Raw genomic sequence first — 25,517 nt, 5'->3', positions numbered from 1 at the left:
CATGTGTCGCCCCTCACGTGTGCCCCATGTGCCCCTGGGCTTGGTGCCATGTAACTATAAGCAGGGACATTATAAAGATAGTTTTATAAACCCTGGTGAGGTAAAACAGCCAAATTTGTTTTTCCTTCATTGTAGTGAATGGGCTCCATAGGCTAGAATGGGGAGACTTTATTTTACTTTATAAAGTCCCCTTAAGTGTCAGATTACTCAAGTTTGGTATCAAATTAATTGTTATAATAAATCACTCAACTTACAATTGTTGGATTTAATATAGCCTGCCTTGATGAGGTATGAAGTAGCCAGGGCTGAACACAGAGATGTGCCTGGGGGAGGAGAACTTCCCCAGGCAGATGGAGAAGCAGGAAGGGGGAGGGCTGCGAAACTGGTCTTCAAAGGCAGGGAAGGACATTTGGAGCAACCCAGCACCTCCCTCACATCCTGCAAACCCAGACAATTAGGTACCCCCCTATTTAGATTAGGAGAGGGTGGGAGAAGGGTGTGTTTAAGAACCAGTGGGTGGGCTCAACCAGATGTAACCTCCAAAAATCAGTTTCAGCCTTGATGGAGTTTTGAGGAATGTTGCTCCCTGGGATTGGTTTTTGCCCCACTTCCTAGGAAGTGGTTATCACAGGGGGAAGGACCCTGCAACTAATTGGAGAACCAGGATAAATATGGCGGAGCTGCACTCACACCTCAGATCCCTACCAGACTTCAACAAAGAAGAACTACAGAAGGAGGACTGCCCTGCTGGACACCTGACCTGGACCCTGCATTCTGGAGGACTGCACCAGCTGCACACTTGGGCTTCACCACAAGAAGGACTTTGCCTGGCTTCAACTGGTTCAAGGAGGGACTCAACTTTTCACCTGCAGCAGAGTCCCTGCACCGCTCCTGAAGAAACTGACCAGCTGAACACTGTCCAGTGGCCAAATTGGAGTTTGCGCCTGGTGCATTCTGGGAGTTGTAGTCCGCACCCTTGAGGAGCATCTTGGAGGTTCTGGAACCTTGGGGTGAATGTGGACCTCAACAGAATCTTAAAAGAACATCTGGAAGAAGATCCAGAAGTTTGGAGAACTTTTGGAAAAAGGCTCTATTAAGGGACTGACCCGCCGTGGCAACTTTAGCCGGCTTGCCTCAACTGCGACCCGGCCTGACTTGCAGGTTCGTCCCGGTGAAGAAAATCTCAGAAAAAGTGATTACGTCCGAACGTAGAAAGTTGACCGGGACATCCCAGGCAGTGTATCTGAAGAGGGCTCTAGGGACGTTGGATCAAGATTCAGGTTTGGCCCGGTCAAAGGATTTTCACATCGAAAAAACATCTGAAGGTAAAAATCTCCACTGAGTGCTCCTGCGACACGTATCCGAGGAAGAGTTCCAGGAGGTCGGATTGGACTGGCGACTTGGCCCAGCTGAAGAAAATCTTCAAGAAAACGACTAAGTTCAAAGGTAAATTTTTGACTGAGGCCTCCCGCGAGCTGTAGCCGAGCAGGGCTCCATCACGGTGAACCTCAAACTTTGACTTTACCCTGGTCGAGGTACGACAAGATTGGCGCTATTCGTTTCTAAGTGTTAGAAAGCATTATGGCGGTCATTCTGACCTCGGCGGTCGCCGCCCACCTAGCGGTTCCCGCCGAAAGATCGCTCCGCGGTCAAAAGACCGCAGCGGCCATTCCGGCTTTCCCGCTGGGCCGGCGGGCGACCGCCAGAAGACCGCCGGCCGGCCCAGCGGGACAGCCCCTTCAACAATGAAGCCGGCTCGGAATGGAGCCGGTGGAGTTGAAGGGGTGCGACGGGTGCAGTGGCACCCGTCGCGATTTTCAGACAGTGAAAATCTTTGTGGGGCCCTGTTAGGGGGCCCCTGCACTGCCCATGCCACTGGCATGGGCAGTGCAGGGGCCCCCAGGGGCCCCACGGCAGCCGTTCCCGCCATCCTGGTTCCAGTGGTGGACACCGCCAGAAACAGGCTGGCGGGAAGGCGCTCGGAATCCCCATGGCGGTGCTGCAAGCAGCGCCGCCATGGCGGATTCCCTGGGCCAGCGGGAAACCGGCGGGAAACCGCCGGCTCCCCTTTTCTGACCGCGGCTTTACCGCCGCGGTCAGAATCGCCCAGGAAGCACCGCCAGCCTGTTGGCAGTGCTTCCGCCGCCCTCCGCCATGGCGGTCATGGACCGCCAAGGTCAGAATGACCCCCTATTTCTTTAAAAATTCATATCTCCGGTTCCCCTTACCTGATTTTGATTGTTTTGTTGTCATTTAAACATAAAAATATAATCGATTTTTTATAAATTGGTGTTGGATTTTTATTGTGTTTTGTGTTTTACTTATTTACTATTGTGATTTTTAAATGCTTTACACATGTCTCCTAAATTAAGCCTTGTCGCTTGTTGCCAAGCTACCAAGGGGTGAGCTGGGTTTAATTTATTGAGACCTAATTGGACCTAAGTGGAGGTTAGTGGCCTGTTGCTAAGTGTAGGTACTGACCTGCCCTTACCAATAATCCATTTTCCCACACAGTGTATCTTTATATCAATTACACCCTCATTTCTCTACTTGCTGTGCTAATCTTAGCAATAAAAGAAGGCATAATTTGAGTTTCAAATGGTTCACTCTCACATCCTTGTATGAACTATAAATTGTTATGTTTAATATGATAGCATGCTCCACTATTCTTGTATGCAGTTACAGAAGGCTGGTAAGCTCAGCAAATGATGCTTGAACGCCTCATATTATCCTTCAGCAAAAGTGGGTGATATGATTCTGCTTGATTAGTCGCCTCTGTGTCACTTGGCACAAAGTTTCTCTTTAAACCTTCACACTGTGTGCTTTGCTTTTATACTATTATTTAGCTATTGAACGATACAGGCTAAAAAGTTGCAGACAACAGCCTGTTGCCCTTTTACTTTAAGAAATTATATTTTAAATCTTTTAGGGCTAAAAGTAAATTCTTAGTCTCAGGCTGAACTTTTTACGTAAAGTAGACTAAAATTCAGTGATTATCTATTCTCTGGTATGAGTTGGATCGTACCACTTAAGCACAACTGTTTTTTCAATCTTAAGGCAGCAATTCAGTGTTGTAAACATGAATTTAAAAAAATCAATTACTTATCCTTGCGAGATTGGTTACAATTGGTAATATTGCCTTTAAGTAATCTTATATGCTCTAATGGTTACTTTTACAGAAATTGATGGCCTAATTGCTTACATGACTATGTCTTTCAGTCAACAGTGGGCTTGCAAACTTTTCAAGCGCACTTCGACTATCTAAGGATTGAATTCCTGCATAATGATAGTTTGTAGATTCAGTAATGCCACCAGGGTTGAATTGCAGACACTTATTTTATTGTTTTCATTGTTGTGTCCATGTTTTAAATTGCTTCATGAATCAACTTTTGATGCAGTATTTGACATGAACATTATTCCTTATCCAAAAAGGGCAGTAAAACCTTTGCTGGAATCTGTTGAAAAATCAGTATACAAATCTTAGCATTACATTGATCAAATTGATAATAGATTCTCAATGCACTAATTTTATATGGAGTTTTAATGTATTAATTTTGTAGCTAATGTATGTGCATATTTTTATTTGCAAAACAATAATTTAGTTATACAATATAAACATATTTTTGGAATGCTGTTTGCAAGACCCCCTACAGTACTGGGCTAAACTAATGAAATCAACCAGAAAAACGGAAAGGGGTGTCTATGGCATCAACCCTAATTGATGTTAAACCTTGTGCCTTTCAACCTCTTAACTTTGATATTAAGTGAAGTACTGAGTCTGCACCCCAGCATCCATCCTGAGTTGTGTACATGCAGTGTATTTGTCAAATTCCTCCTGCACCAGACACAATGCCAATTGAAGGCCTTTTCATCACACATCCTCCCACAGAATCTGAATGAATTTGAAGCATTTTATTAATCTCCAACATTTGTATCTGCAAGCATCTGCCATACGTGTGACCTGCGAGACATTTTGGACCGTGCTGGATGCCTGTTCCTACTAGACAAATGAAGTAACTGTTTCAAATGCCAAAAAGTCTGACACATAGTAACCAGGCGTTGTATGGGCATCAGCTTGGCTTTGGATCTTCCTCTGCTGAAGACTAACAGTTTTGAAAACGTTATTCTAATATGAACTTATGACAAGCCTTGCTTTTGACAGCCTATCTGCTTCTTCTGAATATGTGGTTTCTCTTTCATTTGTTACAATGTTGTTTCCTGTATACCTTATCACATTTTACAAGTTAAGCTTTCAGCTCTTGACTGAGGTTTAAGCTTATTTGCAGTACACAATGTGTACATTTCAGAGTCTTTGGTGGACATCTATCAGTGAACACCCAAATTCAAGATCCATAGAAGCCTAGGCAGAACAGATTGGAAACTCAAACTTTGTTCACCTTTCACATGTATGAGGCTAGAAACGTCCTTAATGATTGACACTAAAGAGTGACTGTGCATTGAAATTTCAGCCCAATGTTAATAGATTTCTTCAGGTTACTAACTCCCACCGGCATTCATTTGTTTTGGTTCATAGCTCCAGTATGCCTATATTTGTTGTCCATTTCAGGGCCATTATGACTGTTACCTGCAACCTTTATAAAGTAGTCCAGTATGCTTTGAGGTTTTCTTATGGCATGCTTCCTGATCTTTCAATTACAAGATCTTTAGTAACGGGAAAGATATGATTCATTTAAACTTTTAGGTTCTTTCAATACATGACCTGCAAACCACTGCTTCTGGAAATACTCTTTTTTTTAAATTGTATTCAGCCCATTTCGATATATCCACAAATTGTGAGTAGAATCTTAGTGACTTGTTCTCTTAGGACCCAATCAAATGGGCACCAGAAATTCGAGAGATAATTTAACACCTCGTATACATTGATACCACTTGATGCGTTCTTTACGGAGTGTGGCATTACCCACTAATTCTGAAATCCACACATTGGAATCAATGAGTGTTAATGTTATAATACTGAATGCAGAGGGCAAAATTGAGTGCAAGGGGAGAACTGTACACAAGGGAGACAGCTATAAAAAAAACATGCACTCTCATGGAGGGTTAACCAAAAAGAGTTGTGTTTGGAGAAAAAAGCAGTGGAAGCAAAGAAACCAGTTATTTAAAGTGGTGATTAAAAAGGAAATCCCCACCTTGGAAGAGATAAATACAAGATTGACAAACTAGAACATGCAAATGAGTGACAGGGAAGCCAACCAGTAGTAAGCAATGGGTGTCTCCAACGCATCTGCCTGGTTAGTAGGCAAGGCCTAAAAATCAGTGTCAGCCTGCCTCATGCCGAAGCTGTAATGCAACATCACCGTAAGACCCATTTGTTGCCCAGAGACAAAGCAGCTCAGTGAATACTGCATTACCCTTAGGTGTGCCAGGGTTTAAAATACAATTTAATTCCTAATGAATAACCATGTTATCACAGCTTACTTTTAAATTTACATTGTCAGGAATTTTGTTTTGCTTATGGCCTAAGCTAAAAGTGCTTTAAATGTGTTTAAAGGTGTTTTTGCGTAGGCCTCTTGTGGAATGTTCAGAAATATGCTTCTTAATCCACACCCCTTTCAGAGACCTTCCTCTTTTTGATCCCAATTAACAATGTTAACAGTTTTCATTTGCTAATGAGTAACAGTTGTATAATGTATGTCTTCTTTCAATTGACCACTGAGGTTTGCTTTCCATTCCTTGCGATGTAACTAATCGATTTACTGTTTGTTCTTTCAAATTAAGTAAGCAATTGTTGTTTTACGTTTTCTTATAGTGTAGATTTATATGTCTGTTCTCAATAAGATGTTGAAATTATTATAGCATAGTAACACCTTCATTTAATAATAAAGTACAAATTCACCATGAAGGTGGTTTGTTGCTGTTTATTTCTGTTGCACCTTTGGAGCTGGGGCATTTAAAACTGGAGTTGGCTGGTTTTGAATGCTTTCTGGCATGTAAAATGATTTTGTAATCTATAAGCAATCCTCAGGAGGGATGTCAGTTTGACCTCAAAAGACCCGGCCATCTGTGCAAGCCTTTTGGAATTTGGAATCATGAAGAAGCAAATCAAGCTTTTTGGAATTTGGAAACATGAAGAAGCAACTCTGGTTGATCTCAGTTGTCACCCTGGAGCACTTTATGCAAATTTGTTCCAAAAAAAATAAAAAAAGTGTGTCTTGATGGTAGTAAGCTGTGTACCCCTGCATTGATGATAGTATTTATGAAATCAAATCAGAACCTACACTGTGGTTGCATATATTTGCAATTACTCACTTGACATTCCCTAATGTTTTCTTTCTATATCAAACATGCACAATATTGTTCCTACAATTGTTGAATCCGGTATATTCTCTGCCAGTTGTCAAATAACATACATTTCTGCTTGATGTCTTTAAATAGTGAATTATTCACGCACACTTAAAACGAGGAGGCAAATAGCTGTTTCAGGTGGCATGAGAGAGAGACTTTTCTTTGTATTTCTCCTTTGCATGCCATGTCGGGTTTGTCAGCTAAAATGCAGACATTCGTTAAAATGCTGAGCCTGTTCTTATTACATTGGAATCAATCTAGCTTGCTCAGATAACTCTGACACCATTTTCCTGTCCAGGAGATTGCTAGGATCCTAATATATTCTGGGATTTATTTTCTTTTTCCCCTACTATTGAACACATTGATATAAAGTTCCAATTTACAGCGGTTTGGGAATTGAATGACCAGGGCTGGAGCATTAAGTTCTAGTTGAGACTTTGGTGACACTAAGTCAATATGGGCTTTTTAATAGACATATTGGCAAGAAACAATGCTTACTTTTTCATTTACTAACCTAATCAAGTGAGTGCATTGATACTTTTAATGCTTACACAAGTATGCTTAAATCTGATGCTGTAAATATTCTAAACGATGTGTTCTTTGTTTCAGTCCTATGCTGGCAAGTATGTGCCTGCAATTGGCTATTACATTCATACCCACAATCCCACAGCCAAGGTGAAGATCAACTTCAAGGGGATGGCCATAGGAGACGGCCTCTGTGATCCTGAAGTGGTAAGATTTCCATTGAGTCCTTCTAGCTCTGAGATGACAGTTGCGTCGCATTTTACAGTCTTCGTGTAATACAAATTACTTGTTGTTCTTGAAATTTCTTAAAGGCTTTCAATGTAGGCTCCATTCTTTGACTGGTGTAAATGATTCCAATCGTGAGTTACATTTGTTTTAACTTGTAAGTTACATATTTATGCATTGAACACAAAACATTCCTAACCAGACAGGGATAACTTATCACTGCCAGAAGAAATAGATAAAACATATTTGTGAGCGTCTTAGATGTGTATTTGACAAGTTGCATAAAACGTGTGTTTACTGTTGAGAAACTATATCTTTATTTTTCGAAACATGCTGCTTTACCAGTTAAGTGTTTTTCCTTGACATGTCCCGTCTTGCTCTACCCTTCCCCGCACTTTAGTAATTGGCGCCCTTTTTTCTCACTGGCAGCAACACCTAACTTTCGTTTTTTGGGGCGTTACTTGCACGTTCTGTAAGGTGTAGGTAAATGATGTATAAATGCTGGTGTATACCCACCCCACTGAAACACTCGTGAAAAAGTCCACAGGTGTAACCTATGCCGAAAGATATTGCGAGTGCATAATTTATGCACGCTTGAGAAATGTTCTCACTTTAATTTCCAAAATGTAAACCTGTACTTGCACCTTTGCAGACCAGGTGTTACGAAAGGAGGCGTTAAAAATCAGTTTTTTTCCAGAAATACGTCTGATTTAGGCCTAGAAAATCCCTTATGACCCTTTATGGGCCAAATTGTTATGAATGTTTATGAACAAAATGCTCCCAGCTACTTGCTCGCCTCATTAGTTTTCATTAAAAAATGGGCTACTTAGCTGCTCTTCTTGAGTGCTTTGAATGTAATGAGTCTTTTTTTCTACAAAAGCACGAACAAAAGTAACTGCTCTAATAAATGTTAACTTCATTCTTTATATGTCTGTGTGGCAGATGTTGGGTGGCTATGCGGAATTCCTCTACCAAACTGGCATGGCTGATGAGAAGCAGAAAGCGTTTGTCCAGCATCAAGCCGATCTGGGAGTAATCTACATTCAACAGCAGAAATGGATCGAAGCCTTTGAAGTAAGTTTTGGAGAACCGCACGCTGCCCTGTTCACAATGAAAACCATGTGAGTAGGTCAAAGGTCAGACCGTAAAATAATGGTGGCCAGGCAGTTGCATCAGGGAAAATAGAGTGCAGCGACTTGTTCACGTTTCCCCGGATTTATTTCAGTCTTCCTTAATGCTTGAAAGCTCGAGCTGATAATGGTCTTTCATGTACTCATTCGGTTACAGAGGCGACATACATTTTTTTATCCCGAAGGTTTAAGCTCTTATATTGAAATAAGACATGCAGCCTTATAAATTAACATCTTTGTGTACAATAAAGCATACACATTCTAAATTATTTTGCAAAGTGAAATCTGGGTTTGAGTTTTGCATAAAACAAAATGTGGCACATAAAAGGAGAAAAGTACATTAGTGCATCGGAACTATGTGTTTATATATTTTTATATAGCACAGACATTACCCCAAAGGCGCTGAAGCACTTTACAGAAGAAGTAGATGATTATAATAGGGCTTGGGTTACTTTATCAAAGGTCTGAGTAACACTACTGTTGGACCGCCTGGCCATTCTCCTAACATCCGTTACCTGGTGGACCTTTTTTAGTCGACATGAGAGGTGAAGGGAGTTAGCCTTGATCTAACAATTCTCAATTAACACTGAAATCCATTTGGTCTCACAGTAACGTCTATGAATCAGGAATAAAGTTAAGGGATTTTTACAGGTTATTAGTCAGGTTAATATAAGTCAATCTCAAACGCATGCTTTAAAGATGCAAGAAAACAGGATAACCAAATCTCCTGAAGAAGTTTAGGTGAATCAACATGAGGCAAACCAGAAGTTCTGTTACAGCAATACAGAACATTAGTAATAAAATCAGGTACTGAGAAAAGAGTCTTTGATCTTTTCTCCTAAACATGAGTAATGTCTAAAGTTATCTATATAAATCAATCAAGTAAATTTAATAATATAAAATCTCAAAAAATTGGGGAAATACTGGAAAAATAGAAATATATGCACATGCATATCAGAAGGTGTCAGCATTTCAGAAGTTTGGTCAAGAGTTTTCTGATGTTAGAAAAATAATTGTTAGCCTAAGGCACACTTAGCAAAGGGGGGAAACCGTAGAGGTCTGTACCTCTCGAAGTCCAAAGGAATAGTGACCCCTTTCAACCTGTGAGAACACTAGTTAATACCACACAAACATGGTGTGCACTGGTGTCGGATACAAGACTGGGTCTAGTAAATCAAGTTAGAAAGTTACACCTCAACTTATCAGTGCAAAATGTAAACCAAAGAGGTGAGAACCAAGCAGGTGAGTTTACCCAAAATGTCTATGAAAGAGCAGGGCTTCCAGCTTCGATTTAAAGACTACCTTTGAGGTAGTAGTGAGTATGTTCAGAGGTAAGGAGTTCCATACTCTGGTTGTGCTTCCTGAGAAGGATTGCGTCATACATCATTCCTTTTGAAAAGTCAGAGGTTCTAGCAGCAGTGTTTCATCATTCTTTGATGGACTGCTAACCACAGATTACTCACGTTTGTCAGGCAGGTACCATGGAGCGTTTGTGTGTCGGACCTTTTTTAGTGATACAAACCAACTCTTAAGTACGCCAACCTTTAATTGGTAGCCAATGAAATGATACCAGAATGGAGAAATGTGATCATTCCTCTTGGTCCCGGAGACAAAAACTGCTGCAGAATGTAGAATTGATTTAAAAGGAGATAGATGACTCTTAGGAAAACCAGTTGAGAGTTAAAGTAGACAATTCTAGAGAGCACTAGTAATAGAAGATGATGTTTGAGATTCTTTTCAAAGGCCATGCAATTGAAAGTGCACAAATTTGGCCATGGTGTTGCTTTGTGATTGGAAGCTGTGCATCTTATCTAGAATGGCTCCTAGGGATCTAGCATTGTCAACAATTGTGGATGTACGGTTAAATAGGTGGATTGTGTTTATCCAGGATCAAATCAAAAGTGGTGACATGAGTGATTCAAGTTTGGAAGTCATCCAGTCTTGAACTGTATTTACAGCATACTGATGATAGTATTTCCTCGATTTCTTTTTTATAATGTTTTTATTATTATTTTTTTTTTTTTTTACTAAGACGCCAGGTGGTTTGATATAAAGGTTAAATAAGGTGAGGGGTAGTATAGATCCTTGAGGGAGCACTTGAGCAAGGGCCCGCAATTTTGAGAACCAATCATCAATTTTTATCCTCTGCAGTTAGCCCATGAGTTATGGCTGATCACTTGAGGACCATAGCGGTAATGCCTTTGAGTTTTTGAGCATGTCAAGAAGCATGCAGTGGTTTGCTGTGTCAGAGGACGTGGAAAGGTGAAGAAGAATCGGGAAATAGGATTTGCATGAATCTAGGATATGAAATGCACCATTGACTATCTGGAGCAGTGGGGTTACAATGCTGCAACCTTGATTGAATTACAATTCCAGTTCATCTAGGATGTAGTCTTGGATCTGTTAGGTACGTTGACCTGGTACACACATTTACATTTTTGCAAGGAGAGGGTGGTTGGAGATGGGGCAAAAGTTGTTGAGGTCATTCGCATCTGCAGACACATTTTTAGGGAGGGGGGTAACTTGTGCAGTCTTGAGGCGTCCGGTGAAAATGTTTGGCTGAGTGAAGGATTCCCAACTTCAGTCCAGTAGGGGAGGGTGTGCGTGCGTGTAAAGGTTTCAGTTCAGTTACTAGGAATAGGGTCCACAACATGGTGTGATGGATTGTTTTTGTGATGGTTTTTATAAGTTCTTCCTCCCTGATTGTGTCAAAGAGCTGATGATCTGTCTGAGTTGCTGGGTGGGATGGCCATTCCAACACAGAAGTGATTTTGTTTTTATGGCTTGGCCATCATATTTGAGGGACATGGATGCAGAGGGACTATTAACAGTTTTGACCAGTTCGAAAAATAGTTTAGGTCGGTTCTTGACTGAGTTGGTGAGAAATCTAAAGTGATTTGAGTTTGCACAAACATTTTTACCTTTGTAAAATGATCTTCCATTTCCGAGATGCAAGAATGATGGCAGCTGTCTCCATTTATTCTCCCTTATTGTCCGGGGTTTTCTTTTTTCATATAAAGACTTGTTGAAGCAGGTAACCAACGGTTTGGGCCCTTTTTTTTTTTTTTTTGCTCTGAATTGGAGCAAGTTCATGAAGCAGACCCTAGAGACGGTCAAAGCATTGGGTAGTTCAGTGATTGATGTTTTTGATGGGACTGAAGCGTCTGTGCAGTGTTGCTATGTATGCATGTTTTGGTGTCATAATGCCAGGTTATCGACTTTTCCAGTTGATCTAACATCATGAAATGCGAGAGCCACAGAGTGAAAGGAGTAATATGGTCAGACCAATCAACCAGTATTAGTTCATTCGCTGAAAGCAGTTCTTCTTTATACATTGTCTAGTACGGGTTCTTTAGTGTGTGCTGGTCTTGGGTTACGTTGGATCAGATAATTTCTGGAAAGGAAAAAAGCAAAGTGGTTGACTGCTGAGGTATAGGGAGGATGTAGGAGGAGTTTAAGGGAGTAGAGTAGCATAGGGGGATAGAAATTGTGTGGCACGTTGTAGCTGTAAAATATGAACTGTTTGAGATAGAGGTGTGAGTGAATGAGGGGAATTTGAGGGTTGTAGGGACTTGGTGGCATTGAGTATGACTGGTCATTCATGTATGTGTAGGTACAGATTGTGTGCTAGGGAAGTTAAGGTCTATAAATGAGCTTTCCTTGTGCAGGAGAAGATCATATGTGGTTGATCGGGGAGGGGTTCAGGGGTGGTGTGGGAAAATATTTCGTACAATAGCGTGTTCAGTGCAATATCAGTAGGTTTGGAGGCTTTTTAGGGGGATGAGAGGGTAAGAGCTGAGCAGCATGAGATAAGACTGGTCCTTCACATGTGTTAGTACAATTATAGCTTCGAACATTAGAGAGGTGAGCTTATGGTTTGTATGGAGCATTTTCTTTGAGTGATACATTGTGGCCTGGAGGGGTTCAAAATGGTGGGAGAAGGTATCAAGTCATGAGATGCAGTGTACTATGTAGCATCAGAATGTGTAGGGATTTTCCAAATTGGGGCACTTGAGAGTCAAACCTTTGTGTCAGTAGCTAGCTGAGATAGGGGGTTGAGAAGGAACATCCCATTGGATGTAGGTCTCCCATTCCCAGAATGCGAGTCAGTGTGGGAGATGTGTAGTGGCATATGGAAGATCAGTGAAGAGAGTTTGGTCAATTGACTGGTTAAGTGCTGGAAACTTGTTGTAAGTAGGTCTTTCTGTGTCAGGAAATGGCAAGTTCCCTTGATCTAGTGAAATGCAGAGAGATGGAGAATTGGTGCTTAAGTGTCTGTGGGTGATAGCGAATGTAGGAACGAGGATGCATTTGTCTGTGAAAATATAAGAGCAAGTGTTGAACACCATATGGGGTGGAGTGGGGGAGGAGACCTGCGATAATGCCTTCAGAAGGACTTGGATCTAGGTGGTCAAACAATGATAGACCTATATCTATGGACTAAATCATTCTTTCCATTTATGTAAACGAAAATGGTGATTGTACCATTGAGTAGAGAGGAGGGAGCAATCGTAAACTTGCAGCCATGGGGAACATTTGACGATTATGTTAAGTTAAGTTCACTGTGGAAAATGTCAGTCCAGGTCATATCATGAGTGAAGAAGAAATCTGGTTTGAGTTTCCCATTACTCCCAATGTTGCAGTATTTATCACTGAAAATGGTATCCAGAAACTCTTCCATGCTACTGTGTTTGACATTTTTGCTGTCGTTTCGGAAAGATTCTGAGGGTAGAGAACCTTCAATAAGGGTATTAAGATTGCTGATCAAAGAAATTGCAAGGTGAGGGCAGGGCATTGAACTCCTTCTCTCAGGCTACCCAGAAGGGATCCGAGTACTTTGAAGTGGGTTTCGGTGGGATCCACCGTGTTCAACCTAGAGGGTGGTAGATGCCACTGAGGATGATTTTGGAGGGATCGACCTTGCTCAACCTAGGGGGTGGTAAACCAGAAAACTGTAAGGCAGCAAAAGTGTTGATCAGTGCTGACTACAGAGAGAGCAGGTGTGGTGCTAGAGGGGTCATGAGTTGATGCAGTGGGGTATAGGCCACATAAAGGAATGTGGTAGCCTAGTAATGTAATGTAAAGGAATGTAGGAGCCTGGTAAGCAGCTAACTTCCAGTAGGTCCCGCTCCCTGAAACATCACAGACACATACACATAGACTATAAGTCAAACTTCCAGTATTAGGAGTCACCATTTGAGGCCTACCACTTGGATCAAATTATCAGGTTGTGTATCATTGAGCAGTGGTAATGGATAAGGCAGAAAAAAGTGACCATGATATAGGATCTTGTGGCATTACATGATCTGCACAGCTAGGTTTTGATGTTTCACTTGATAGATGTTTATCCCTGCTATGTAAACAGCCCTCTTTTTATTGAGATGTGCCTCATTAGACGGCAAGACAATTTGGCCTCCTAGGAAAGCAGATAGCCATGTTTCTTGGAATAAAGATTGAGTAGTCCTATTTTTGTTTCTATATAGGGCTAACCAAGATGGTTGGTCAGTTTTCTTTCCGTTTCGGTGCTCAGCCGATAAAGATGGTTTCTTCCCCTGTGCACCTAGGCCCTAAGTCATGACATAACAGTCACCCTAATCCTGAGAGAGAAATTAAGACAATAAAATAATGCTGATAGAAGTGAGGGAGTGACAAAAACCGGATGTCGGATATACAAGACCAAACGTGTTGGCTCGCATGAGATGCGTCATTCATTGTGCGCAGGAAGAGATCATGCTCAGTGACATGCATGCTGGAAGAGTGGTCGAGTTCACCTCTGTGGTGATGCTGAACAGGCCCACATGCTTCATATCTGCATGATTCTAGCTGCGTCTACTAAAGTGGCCATCAAGGGAGGATATGCTGCAGCACAACACCAGCATGACACATTTCTAACAATTACTGTCAGCACCCTGGGCCATCTCTGCTTGAAGCAAACAAGCTACTACCACCACCAGCTCCTCTGTTGCAAACGTCTTTCTTCCTATTCACAATCTTGGATGTGTGACTTTTCGTAGCTAAATTCCAGCCAAGACTAGACCCACTTGAAGTGCACTAGAAAGAACCTTGCATTTGCTCTGTTAATTCTGATGCATTGTCTTTTGAAAATATGCCTGGCGTTCTAGTACAAATGATCTCTCAAATGAGGTCACCACAAAAAAATATTTATAACATTATCTAAATAAATTTACACATTCACCATAATACTGACCAGCGAGTTAGTGATATTCTGCACATGTATTTTAACTGCACCTTTTCTTTTGAGCTACATGACAGGTTTTCTTGGTTCTTTAACATAATTGCATTTTTCTAAACATATCATTTCCTGTTACCAGGATGGATGTTTTTCTCTCAATTTTGCTCCTCTTTCCTCATCAACATTCCATAGGTCAGTGTAAACATAACTGTTCCTGAATAAACAAGACAAATAGAAATTGGATCAATAAGAAATAAATGTTCATGCCATATAGTGGACATTTGTTTTTGTTGGTCAGTAACTAGTAGTTAAAAGTTCCCAAGTAACCTTACAGTGATCCTTTGTTTGCTGTAAGAAAACACTAAGGGCCATATGTATGAACACATTTTCCCATAGACACAGAATGGATAAAACCCCTTTATACATCTGGCCCTAACTTCTCACTTAACTGTTTGTGCAAACCTCTTCCATTTAGTTATTCAGAAGGTCAAAGAAAATCTTACACACTAGTCAGAGTCTGAAAGTGTTTCTTAACAAAGGAAATATTAAGTCTGTGAATCACCGATTCAGCCAGCCAAAATGTTTCCCATCATGACTGGATGGAGCAAGCTCTTGGCTCAGTGGCAAAGCAGAGATTTATATACTTGCAGGTTTCAAATATAATCATGGTAGTGATTCTTTAGAAACAAATAATACAAGTGTGTGCCTTGGTTGAGATCATTGGAACAAGTGAAATAATCTTCAAATAGTAACCATAATATGAAAACATTTCAACTGAGAAAGCTAACCTTAGGTTTCTCACCTAGAGAGCCAAGAGGCAGACACAGCTCAATGTCGGAGATGGGCACTTACTGTGGGCATCATTAGCATGAGCAAAAGAATATGTGTGAAGCAAGTTATGGTTCACTAATGGATTGATTTGTATTTTTAAATCCCTCCATTTTGCACTACTTATTTGCTCAGACTTAGGATATTTGAGTATTCATTAACTTCATATTTTCATCATAACGTTTCAAAGACTCCTTTTTAGACTCCCATCATAATAATCAAACTTATCGTTCGGCATTTGTAACTGGAAAGTCGGAGGTGTACAGTTACCTCTAGTAACACTTGAGATGGAGGCAAATCAGTCTCTAACATGAGTGTAAAGCAATGAAAGGATGAGGAAAATAACTAGTACAAACTAGATAATCTTCATTTTCCAATCTCCAGAAGTGCTCTTCAGTCATGACCAAGCTCCTCCGAAGGCCGTGGTGTCATCAAGAGTGTGTTGTCTTTATAAACGTTTACATGTATGGCTAATTTGCTCATGTATGCCTAGTGAAACATTTGGAGTTAAATGTATACCAGTTAGCACCCTACAGTTGCACAAAATCAACGTTTAGCAGCCATGAAAAAAACACTTTGTTGGACATATAATTGGTCTGAGGTTGAACTTGGGGCAACAGCAGTTAAGTTTGCCACTTCTTCCAGTTCCTTGGTAATGTGGCATATCAAATAGATGGATAGTCCTATACCATAACAAGGGAACAAAATTGTTGTCTGTGGGCAGTCTCGGGTGTAAAGAAGACGGTCGTGACTCAGAGTATCTAATAGAGAGCAGAAAGTAAACCGCATATCTGGATACGGATGAGTCACAGGGTACCGTGGATAGAGGAGATTATTGCAAACGTAAAAAGTTGCAGGTTGATGAGTTTCAGAACTGTGGATAAACGGCATTCTAGACTGGAAAATTAATATAACACAAGGGTCTGGTGAATTCAGTTACTGCCAAAAGAAACACATCACATTCACTATGTCCTATAAAAATGCCTCCGTTTTTAATTTCATACACCAGTCCAATTAGCAGTATAAGCAAGGTGGATAGCAAGGGACAACGTTTGTGGGTCACGCAGACAAAAAGTGTACCTTAAAAGTAGGACAAGAGTGGTGATGTTCCGTTCAGTCATACAACGCCCTTGCTTGTGCATATTGAAGGGGCTCGGTTCCATTTCCACCCCTATTAAACTCAGTTGCAGGTGGGCATTTATCCAGCATAAAGATTTATATTGTACTTCCACTGATTAACAAACTGCAGTAATATGTTGTCAGTGTAGATGGAGCATTTGTCCCAGAGGCAGCAGCAGCCTCGGTGCAGGTGAAGTATCATGGATGCAATAGTTTATTGTGTAGAGAGCCACGTTTTGAGAAATGTGCAGAGCTTGAGCAAATTTGGTTCTTTCCTAAGGGAACGTGGAAGAGAATTCCCTAAAAAGGGACCAAATATCCAAAAGGATCTGCCAAACCCAGTGGCGGCCGGCAGCTTCAGGAGGGAGGGGGCAGACGGGAAGCACACACACACTCATTCTTTCACACGCACACACTCATTCTTTCACACACGCATGCACGCACATCCATTAACAACACTCATAACATTCAAACATGCACGCATGCACCAAACATTCATTTTAAAAGATCACACACACACACACTCATTCTTTCACACAAACACGCATGCACACACATCCATTAGCAACACTCATAACATTCAAACATGCACGTACGCACCAAACATTAATTTCAAAAGATCGCACACACACACACACTCTGACATTCAGCCTCGGAGGTCCCAGGAGGGTTGGGACTGCTGCCTTCCTTCATTGTCGGAGGTCCCAGGAGGGTTGGGACTGCTGCCTTCCCTCAGCCAATGAGGGAAGGCAGCAGTCCTAGCCTCGTCAGAGTGGGATGGGGTCACTGAGACTGCTGACCCCACCCTGTAACGAAGTGTCACTGATTGACACTCGCCCTGGGCGCTTCAGGGTGTAGACCTGAAGCGCCCAGGTTGAAGTCAATGGGTGACGCTTTCCTTGTCAGCCAGGGTAGGGCCTCGAGGCACCTTTGCTGAGCCGAGGAAGTCACGCCCATAGGAGCTGTGACCTCCTCAGCCCAGCAAAGTTCCGCTCAGGCAGCTAGGAGTATGCACAAATTGTGCATGTCTGCTCCTGGCTGCCTGAGCTGAACATGAAGAGTGCCTTTCAGGCTGACCTTTGTTAAGCCTGACAGCTCCTCTTCATCAGGGGCAAAAGGAGGTGGGATGGCGTGGCCCCTCTGCCCTAAACGACGGGCCTTGCCTGGCCGAACCACTTCTGGAGTTGAGATTTTCAGGATCACAAAGATGTGCCGGCAGACGGTCTTGAATGTCAGGCCAGGGAATATATATATTTTTTTTCTTCTTCAAGGAATCGTGTTAATAGGTTAGAGTATGCCTTGTGTTTATATATTAAGTTTTTAATTGAACCTGCTTGCTGACTGGCAACTAGTTCTAGTAAATCCAGCATCAAGGGGCCAAGTTGTCAAAGTTTTTAAGGTTTTAACTGAAATATACATGATATGGTGACAGTGGCAGGCAGCTAGTCCATAGATTGTTTTGTGTCTGGCTTGATTGCCAGGTTTTCTTCTGGGGTGATTTGGGTTGGGTATTGTCAAAAGTAGAAAACCAAGGAGTTGATTTTGTTATAGATATAGGATTTTAATCTTAACTTGGATTTGGTTTTAAGAATCTATTCCTTAGTGGTTTTTAAAAAGAGAGTGTTTTTTAAAACCAGAGAGAAGTTATAGGGTTTCAGTCATCTTTTTTTGGAAGTTGATAGACAAATTGTGTGTTATCAATGTAGAAGTAAGTTTTTTTGAATTGTTGGAAAGTAATGGCTAGAGGAGTTTTTAGAAAGATTGAACAGGATGGATGAGAGAATGACCCATTGCGGGTCACTGCATCAGTAGACTTGAGCTTTGAGTGGAAATAACCTAGTTGGTTAATTCGAGCGTGAATCATAAGAAACAAGAAAGATTCAGACTAATGCAGAGTTGCTGATTGAGAAGGCTGCTAATTGTTTTATGTGAATTGGGTGGGCAGTGGTCTCAAAGGTGGTGTGTGGCGAGGACTAGAAGAATACAAATTATACCGTTACCTTCATCCACCGTCCTTCTAAATCATCAGTGGCTGAAGTTACAGCTACTTCTAATTCAGTTTTTGGTCTAAATCCTGCTTGCACACAGTGTTGGCCTTCCATGGACGTTTGAAACTGTGATACCACTGACAATTCAAAAGGTTTACTGCAAAGTGCAAGTAGGGCTACGGGGTATTGAAAAGGAGTGGATGTTCACTTGTTTAAAATAGTCCGAAGTGGATCTGGTGCCAAGCTAAGTATTAAGAATTCAGTAAGATTAGAGGCAAACTGTGTGTTCAGCATTTTCCTGTGTGACTTGAAATATGTCTCAAAGGTTAACCCGATGTTCTACTATTTTTGTTTAGGATTGTAGTGCAGTCTTCTAATGCAGTAAGGGTGGAGGTTTCAGAGTATGGCTTGTCAGCAGAATGGGCTATGTTAGTAATGTCAGATAAATCCAGTTGCATAAAATGATTGTTAAATTCATCTCTAATCTTTTGGATTTTATCTGTGAAGAACTCTTCCAGATTATCTGCCTAGGTCTGACAGAGAGCTCCTACGTGACTCGTTGCCGTAGGGTTTGGTGGAGTTACTTGCAGAGGCTTTTATTAGAATGCTAGTCTTTTTTTCTTGTCTAATTAAGAAGCCATATTTATGCATTTGGCAACAAGTTATTTTTTTGCAAGGCAATAAATGTTTTTCTGCCCTGTCTTTCAAGCCTCCGCAAGGATGTCAGTTTCTTAAGTAAATTGCTGTAAACGAACATTTGGTCGTGGACTGCACTTCTCCAGGATATTTTAGATAACACTATATGATTCACTGATCATTATTGAAAGGTTCAATTTTGTCTACTTTTCGGAGAAGGAGTAGAAGTTTGATATCCTTATGCCCACCTTTCTTACATTCTTATTTGTAACAAGAAGGATTCAGATCATCAAGTGTAAACTTATTGTGCAATAGATAAACATTGATATTACAAGTTAAACCATTTATCACCTCAGTGTCCAGTTAGCTATTGTCAGAACTCCTTTTGGAGGTCTACAGGGCATGCAGTGGTTACTGGGCCCAACTCTGTTGGTTGAGGCCTTTTAATCCTGATGTCTCTGGGCCCAGCCTACTGTGGATCCCACTCCACTGGCGTGATTACCCCTTTTGCACTTGACTCTCAGTACACCTAGTACATGTAATATCCACACATGCACCACACATTTCTGCTCCACCTTTGTGGTGCATTCTCCCCAGCCCCACACAGAAACAATCCAGAGTCACTGCATGTGCGCTGTACAGTACCCCACGCTACCTAATGTAGGCCAAGGGGTGAGTTAAGCACAGAGCAGTTGAACTTTTGAAACAGTGAGTGAGCCTGTAGGCCTTATTATACTGACAGAGAGTAAAAAGGTCCTGTTCAACACTATTCATCACTACACAGTATATTGCCACCACTGCATTCATGCTGCTTAGTTCCTGGAGAAGGTGGAAGCCCTCTAAACTATGAGGGTAGCACTTTGGGCACCCCTGTCCAACAAGACTGCAGTCCATGAGACAGCACTACTTCATGGCACACACACATGAGCCGTATTTGCCTACAGCCAAAATCAGCATTAGGGATCCAAACAGTACAGTTGGACACTCAGAGCAGCTGTACACATCTCTTACTATGCAATGGACTTTTTAATCCCAACAACTATTTTAAAATATCCCCTTCACAAAGATTATCAAGTATTTGGTAAAGTGCTCCATTAGTATTAACCCTCATGTTCTCTATATTCATCCCATCCCATCCATAGTTTCCTGTGTTTACACGTACAACCCCTAGATTTATAGATAGCTATTTCTAGGAGTCAGCATCTTCCCATACCCTGTTTCAACAGGGTGAGGCTCAGTTTGGTCTGTTTTCTCCAATTTTGGGCAATATCACATTTTCCGAGTGTGAGGGCCTTTCTCAAGAAAGATTGTTCAGCTCCAGTGACACCTTGTCATCCAGGATATTTATCAGCACTATTTTAGGTGTCCAGTCTAGTCGGTGCTTAAGTATCCTTTGAAATATAAGTTATTATTTCCTAGAAGAAATACAGCGAAGGGCACAGCCAGACTGTATGTGTAAAGTCACCTAAGACCATGCACCATCTAGGACAACATGGCCCTGGATGTTGTTGGAACTGCCAGAATATCCCAGAGTCAAATATATTTGATAGAGAAATTTAAATTGGATCAGGCGATATGTATGAGATGGTTGCCATTCTGATGGCAATAAGTGCAAATAACTACTCATTCTCCAAGTTTCCTAGATCATGCTCTGATGCCGCGCTGTGATTTCTGATCACTGTTCAGCGTGGCTCTTGATAACCAGGTAAAGAAAGCTTAATCCTTTTTGTGCCTCTGGGGCAAGTGCTCTTAAGAATATCCACTTTATGCAATAACTGTCTGGAGAACTGACTGGAAAGGATGCTTGAAAGAAGAACCACCTCAGGCTGGTTGAAAAGTGCAGGCAGTGGACCCACATTTCCAGTCTGCTCTCATTCCCCATTGTGCCCCATGTGCATCCTGGAGCAGCCATCTGAGCCCTGTGACTCCTGTCACTTGGTGCTATATGTGCTAAGAATCGCTGTGCGATCCAGAATCTGATCCACATATGCTCTGCCAAAACATGCCACAGCCTAACACAGAGGGTTGCTCCGGCTTCCTAGTAGCAAGAGGGAGTGCAGATGTATGCTGCGGGTTCTCCTGCTGCCCGCAAGTAGAACTGAGACCCTTGTTGTGCTGACACTGTATTGATGAGACAGGACTGAACTCAGCGCTATCATTTCTGAACTGACGTAATCTGCACCTGAGTCCTAATTTGTGCTGACACTGTAACCTTAGGTGGAACTGCCTAAATTCAGGAGAAAAGGGACGTCCATGTAAAGAGAAGGGGTGGGCGATACCCCAAGTGTCGGTAGCCCAAGGACATTTAATTATTTCTGCTAATGTTACTGGTGTGGTATTCTGTTTTAGACGTGTATTAAAGTACTTTTCCAAGTAAAGCACTGAATTGGACAATCTATTCTTTTTCTTTTTAGGCCTGGCCCTTTTTGCAGGGTTAGCCTCAAACGTTTTGCCTTCTTCCTCCTAATTTGTCTGACTTTTTTTTGTTGGCTTTAAGACTCTGGGCTCTTAACCACTGCTAACCAGTCCAAAAGTGCATAGGCTCTCTGTCAAATTGTATTGGTGATTGGTTTGTCCATGATTGGCATATTTGATTTACTTGTAAGTCCCTAATATAGTGTACCAGGGGTGCCCAGGACCTGTAAATCAAATGCTACTAGTGGGCCTGCAGCACTGATTGTGCCACCCACACGAGTAGCCCTACAAACATGTCTCAGGCCTGCCATTGCAGTGCTTGTGTGTGCAGTTATAAACTGCCATGCCATGCCCAAAATTTCCCTTTTACCACATGTAAGTCACCCCTAATGTAAGCCCAAGGCAGTCCCATGTAAAGGGTACTGTGTATTTAAAAAGTAGGACATGGACTGGTGTGGTTTACGTGTCCTGATTGTGAAATACTGCTAAATTTGGTTTTCGGAATTGCAAGGACTCCCTTCCCCCATAAGGTCACATGGGGATTGCCTTGAAATACCTTCAAGTGTAATTTCCCATTGGGAGCAGATGGAGGTAAAATACAACTTTTGGTAAAATTGAGTTGTAAGTTTGAAAATGCCACTTTTAGAAAGTGAGCATTTTCTTGCTTAACCATTCTATGCCTCTGCCTGTGTGTTGAATGAACGTCTGGGTCGGGATAACAGTTGGGCTGTTTGTGGATTCACTCTAGACAGCCACACAAAGGCAGCTGAAGTGTGCCCTGCATATCTTGATGGGTCTTCTGGGCTAGAGTGGTGAGAGGAGCTGACACTTGCACCTGAGTAGGACTGTGCTTGTCCTTTCACAAAGCAGTATCCAATCCCCTGGAGTTTGTCTGGGGCCAGGGCAGGAACGGCAAGGTCTTGTGTACCACAAAGACTTTCCTTTTGAAGTTTGCCTACTTCAAAAGCAGAAATGAGTATAGGTATTGGACCTCTGAAACCACAATTTTAGAACATTTCTGGCTTGAGGACATTCTGTCAGGAAGAAGAGCTAAATGATGTAGGAGGGACTGCCACTCTGCCTTTTGCTTTTTGTGCTGGCCTGCTGCTTCTGTCCTGGAAGTGAAAGGACTGGACTTATCTTTCTACATCCTGCTTTCCACTGGCTTGAACTGAGCTTGCCTCCTGTTAGAAGTCTCAGCGACATCAAAAACTTCATCTGCCAGTGCCTGGGCTCTCTTGCTGAAAGTCCTGACTTGCCAAGTGGTGCCAAATTCAGTTCCTGGGCCCTTCGGAGTGAGTTCTGGTGAAACCAAGAAGAAACCAAGTACATCAACTCCAGAGCGACTTCGGAACCAGCGCCACTGTCTGACTTTGCTCTGCTGCCTGCACCATTGCCGTGGTCCCGACTGACTGCAGTGACTGCTCTGCGGCACCTCTGAAGTCCCGACACAGTGTGAGTCCAGAGTGCTATGTCCCGGACACTGGACTCCGCCACATCACTTGTGGCCCCATAGTGTGATCTTGACACTGTGAAGTAGACGCCTCGCGTCTTTTCCTGCTGGATACATCAACCCAGCCAGATTGTAAGGAACCAATGCCTCGCCACAGACTGCGCATCACCTCACCTGCCACTGTAAAGAACAGACACCTCACCTCCCCTGCCTCGCTGTAAGGAACCGATGCCTCACCTCTCCTGGTTCGCAGTAAGGAACCAATGCCGCACCAGCTTAAGGGACGCCTCACCCACCCGAGTCCATGGAACATCTTTGTTTCCTCATGATTTTCAAAGGTACAGTGCCTGAGGCCCATGCGACTCCGTGACAGTCCCACAGTCCTTTGCGAGAGGTGTTGGACTGTTAGGAACGACTCCGTCAACGATGTGACAGCCCCAGTTGGAGCTTTCTGTTTCTAACCACTTTATTGAGATTTAATCTTTTGAACATTCATATCGTTGCTTGTGTATGTTGGATTTTTGTTGTTTTGGTCTTGTTTTATTCACATAAATATTGGCATTACCGTGTGTGTGTGTGCACGTGTGTGCGTGCAGGTACTTTGTGCATTGCCTCTGAGATGAGCCTGACTGCTCATGTCAAGCTGCCAAGGGGGGGTGAGCAAGGGTTACCTTAACTGTGTGGTTCTCTTATCCTGACTAAAGTGAGGGTTCCTACTTGAACAGGGTGCAAACCACTGCCAACTAGATGCCCCATTTCTAAAGCACTGCTGGGTGGTTAGGAACTGGGCTTGTGCACTCCAGCACTAACCACCTGAAAAGCCCATTACTGCCTGCCCTGGCTACCACTGAGAGTCAAGTGGTGAAGAGATTATATTTGGCAAAGTTTGCAGAACCATAGTAGGACGGACCCTCTGTCATCAGAGTCAGATAAACCCACTCTCTAGTGGCTGAAAGCTTACAGATGGCTTTGATGTGATTGGCTAACAGGCGTCTCCCTCTATTTTGAGATGCAATGACCTAAATATGGAACTTGGGGTAACCAGAGCTGCAATTTTTATTTAAAAGCTGTATGTGCCTTTTAGCTAATTCAGTGAGAAGAAACAAAAAGCCAACCTTGGATTCTTCCACTGAGTCGGAAGCAGCCAATTCAGTTATTCATCATCATGTTCAGCCAAAGTTAATTCAAGTTGAGGGCGTCCAGATTTTTCTTCAGTGCATGTGAAAGAGTAGAAGGTGGCTCTGTCGCTATGTGGTGACCTCGTGCACAAATCCACAACAGTAAATCATTTGACTGCCTTTGGTTTGCCCGATAAAATGGTAGCAGGGTTCAGTCCAACTGAAACACTGGATAGTACTACAGAATCCGGTACAAAGCAATAGGTATTCTTGCAGGTCTTTTTGTTGGGCAAAATAGGGATGTTACTGGTGCTTACAGTAGGATTCCGGATGTTTTGATTCCACAGAGCAGAAATGACTGCCTCTCTTGGAATGCTACTGGTATGGTGGTACGCAAGGAAGCTTTTTAATTGTATGTATTCTAATCTTATTTGGATCTACAGCCAAAGCAAAACTCACATCATATGCATGTTTGGACAGTGAGTTGGAAGGAACTTGTTCCAACACATCAGATGTTATTTTAGGTGTATCCTTGGCATAAGTATCAGGTTCACTTGCATTCTAGTTTTGCACAAAACTCTAAAACAGTATTTTTTTACTTTTAGCTAAACAGCATCACTAGTGCAGAATGCAGTGACTAAGTTTGTGTGAAAGTTCCTTCGTAGGAGGTTCGTAGGTGAGGTAGGACTCAAAAGAAATGTGTGAAATGTAAGTTTTAGCTTTAGTGTAAGTGTAACTGCTGCAACCATGTTTTCTTCCTCAAGCCATGGTAGATCGAGGAATAAAACACATAGATCACAGTCAAGCTGAGTGACTAGGACAACTGCTGAAGGAATCCGTTCATCGGAAGCATTTTTACTTCTTTTTTAAGGTGGTGGTATAGAGAGGTTTGTCCTAGGGCGGCTGTACGTTCCAAATTCCTAGGGCTAGACCGAAGACAGAGTGGTTGTAAGTTTACTTTTTGTTGAACTTCTGTGGTTCCATCAATAAGTAGATAGTGCTGCTCAAGGACTGACTCCCACCAGATAGTTTGTTTTTTGGCCAGGTAGACAGGGGTGTTGTGGCGGAGTGCCTTGTGTGTCATGCAAGCTATCTTTAACTGGATTCTTGGTTCCAATGGAAGCCATTTAGATAGTTTAGAACTGGTGTAATCTGGCTGAATCTTGTGGATCCCGTGATGATCCTAGCAGCTAAGTTAAATGTGGCCCTTAAAGGAGCTAGCTTTACCTTGGGTAAGCCTGCGACAGTAGCACTCCCGTAATCTAGTCAGGAGATTACATGGGGTTGGACTGCTAATTGAAAGTTACCAGGAGGCCAGAAGGAATTGATTTTCCTTAGTGTGTTCATCTGGTAGTTGGTTACCCTAGTGGTTGCACTGATACGATCTTGCATATTCAGTATTTGTCTAACATAATGCCTAATGATCTAGTGGAGTGGATAACGTGATTGTGGGAGGCGACCAGGAGGAATTCTGTTTTGAAAGTATTAAGCATAAGGTGATTACAGGTCAACCATTGTTGAGTTTTCAGTAAGGTGTAGTTGAGCACTTTGATGTATTTGAGTGTGGAAATGTTCAAATAA

General features: G+C 42.2%; 1 protein-coding gene across 2 annotated transcripts in view; it reads left to right on the top strand.

Annotated features, from left to right (window-relative positions):
* Positions 1–25,517, top strand: part of CPVL (carboxypeptidase vitellogenic like) — a 627,001-nt gene that overhangs the window by 140,333 nt on the left and 461,151 nt on the right. For both annotated transcript variants that reach the window (XM_069211457.1, XM_069211458.1), the window contains exons 8-9: positions 6,916–7,038; positions 7,999–8,130. In XM_069211457.1, the coding sequence (XP_069067558.1) occupies positions 6,916–7,038; positions 7,999–8,130 (255 nt within the window). The remainder of the gene's footprint in view (positions 1–6,915; positions 7,039–7,998; positions 8,131–25,517) is intronic.

Source organism: Pleurodeles waltl, chromosome 10, assembly GCF_031143425.1.
Source record: "Pleurodeles waltl isolate 20211129_DDA chromosome 10, aPleWal1.hap1.20221129, whole genome shotgun sequence".
Taxonomy (NCBI): domain Eukaryota; kingdom Metazoa; phylum Chordata; class Amphibia; order Caudata; family Salamandridae; genus Pleurodeles; species Pleurodeles waltl.
Note: the sequence above shows the minus strand (reverse complement) of the source record. Positions and strands in the feature narration are given on the sequence as shown.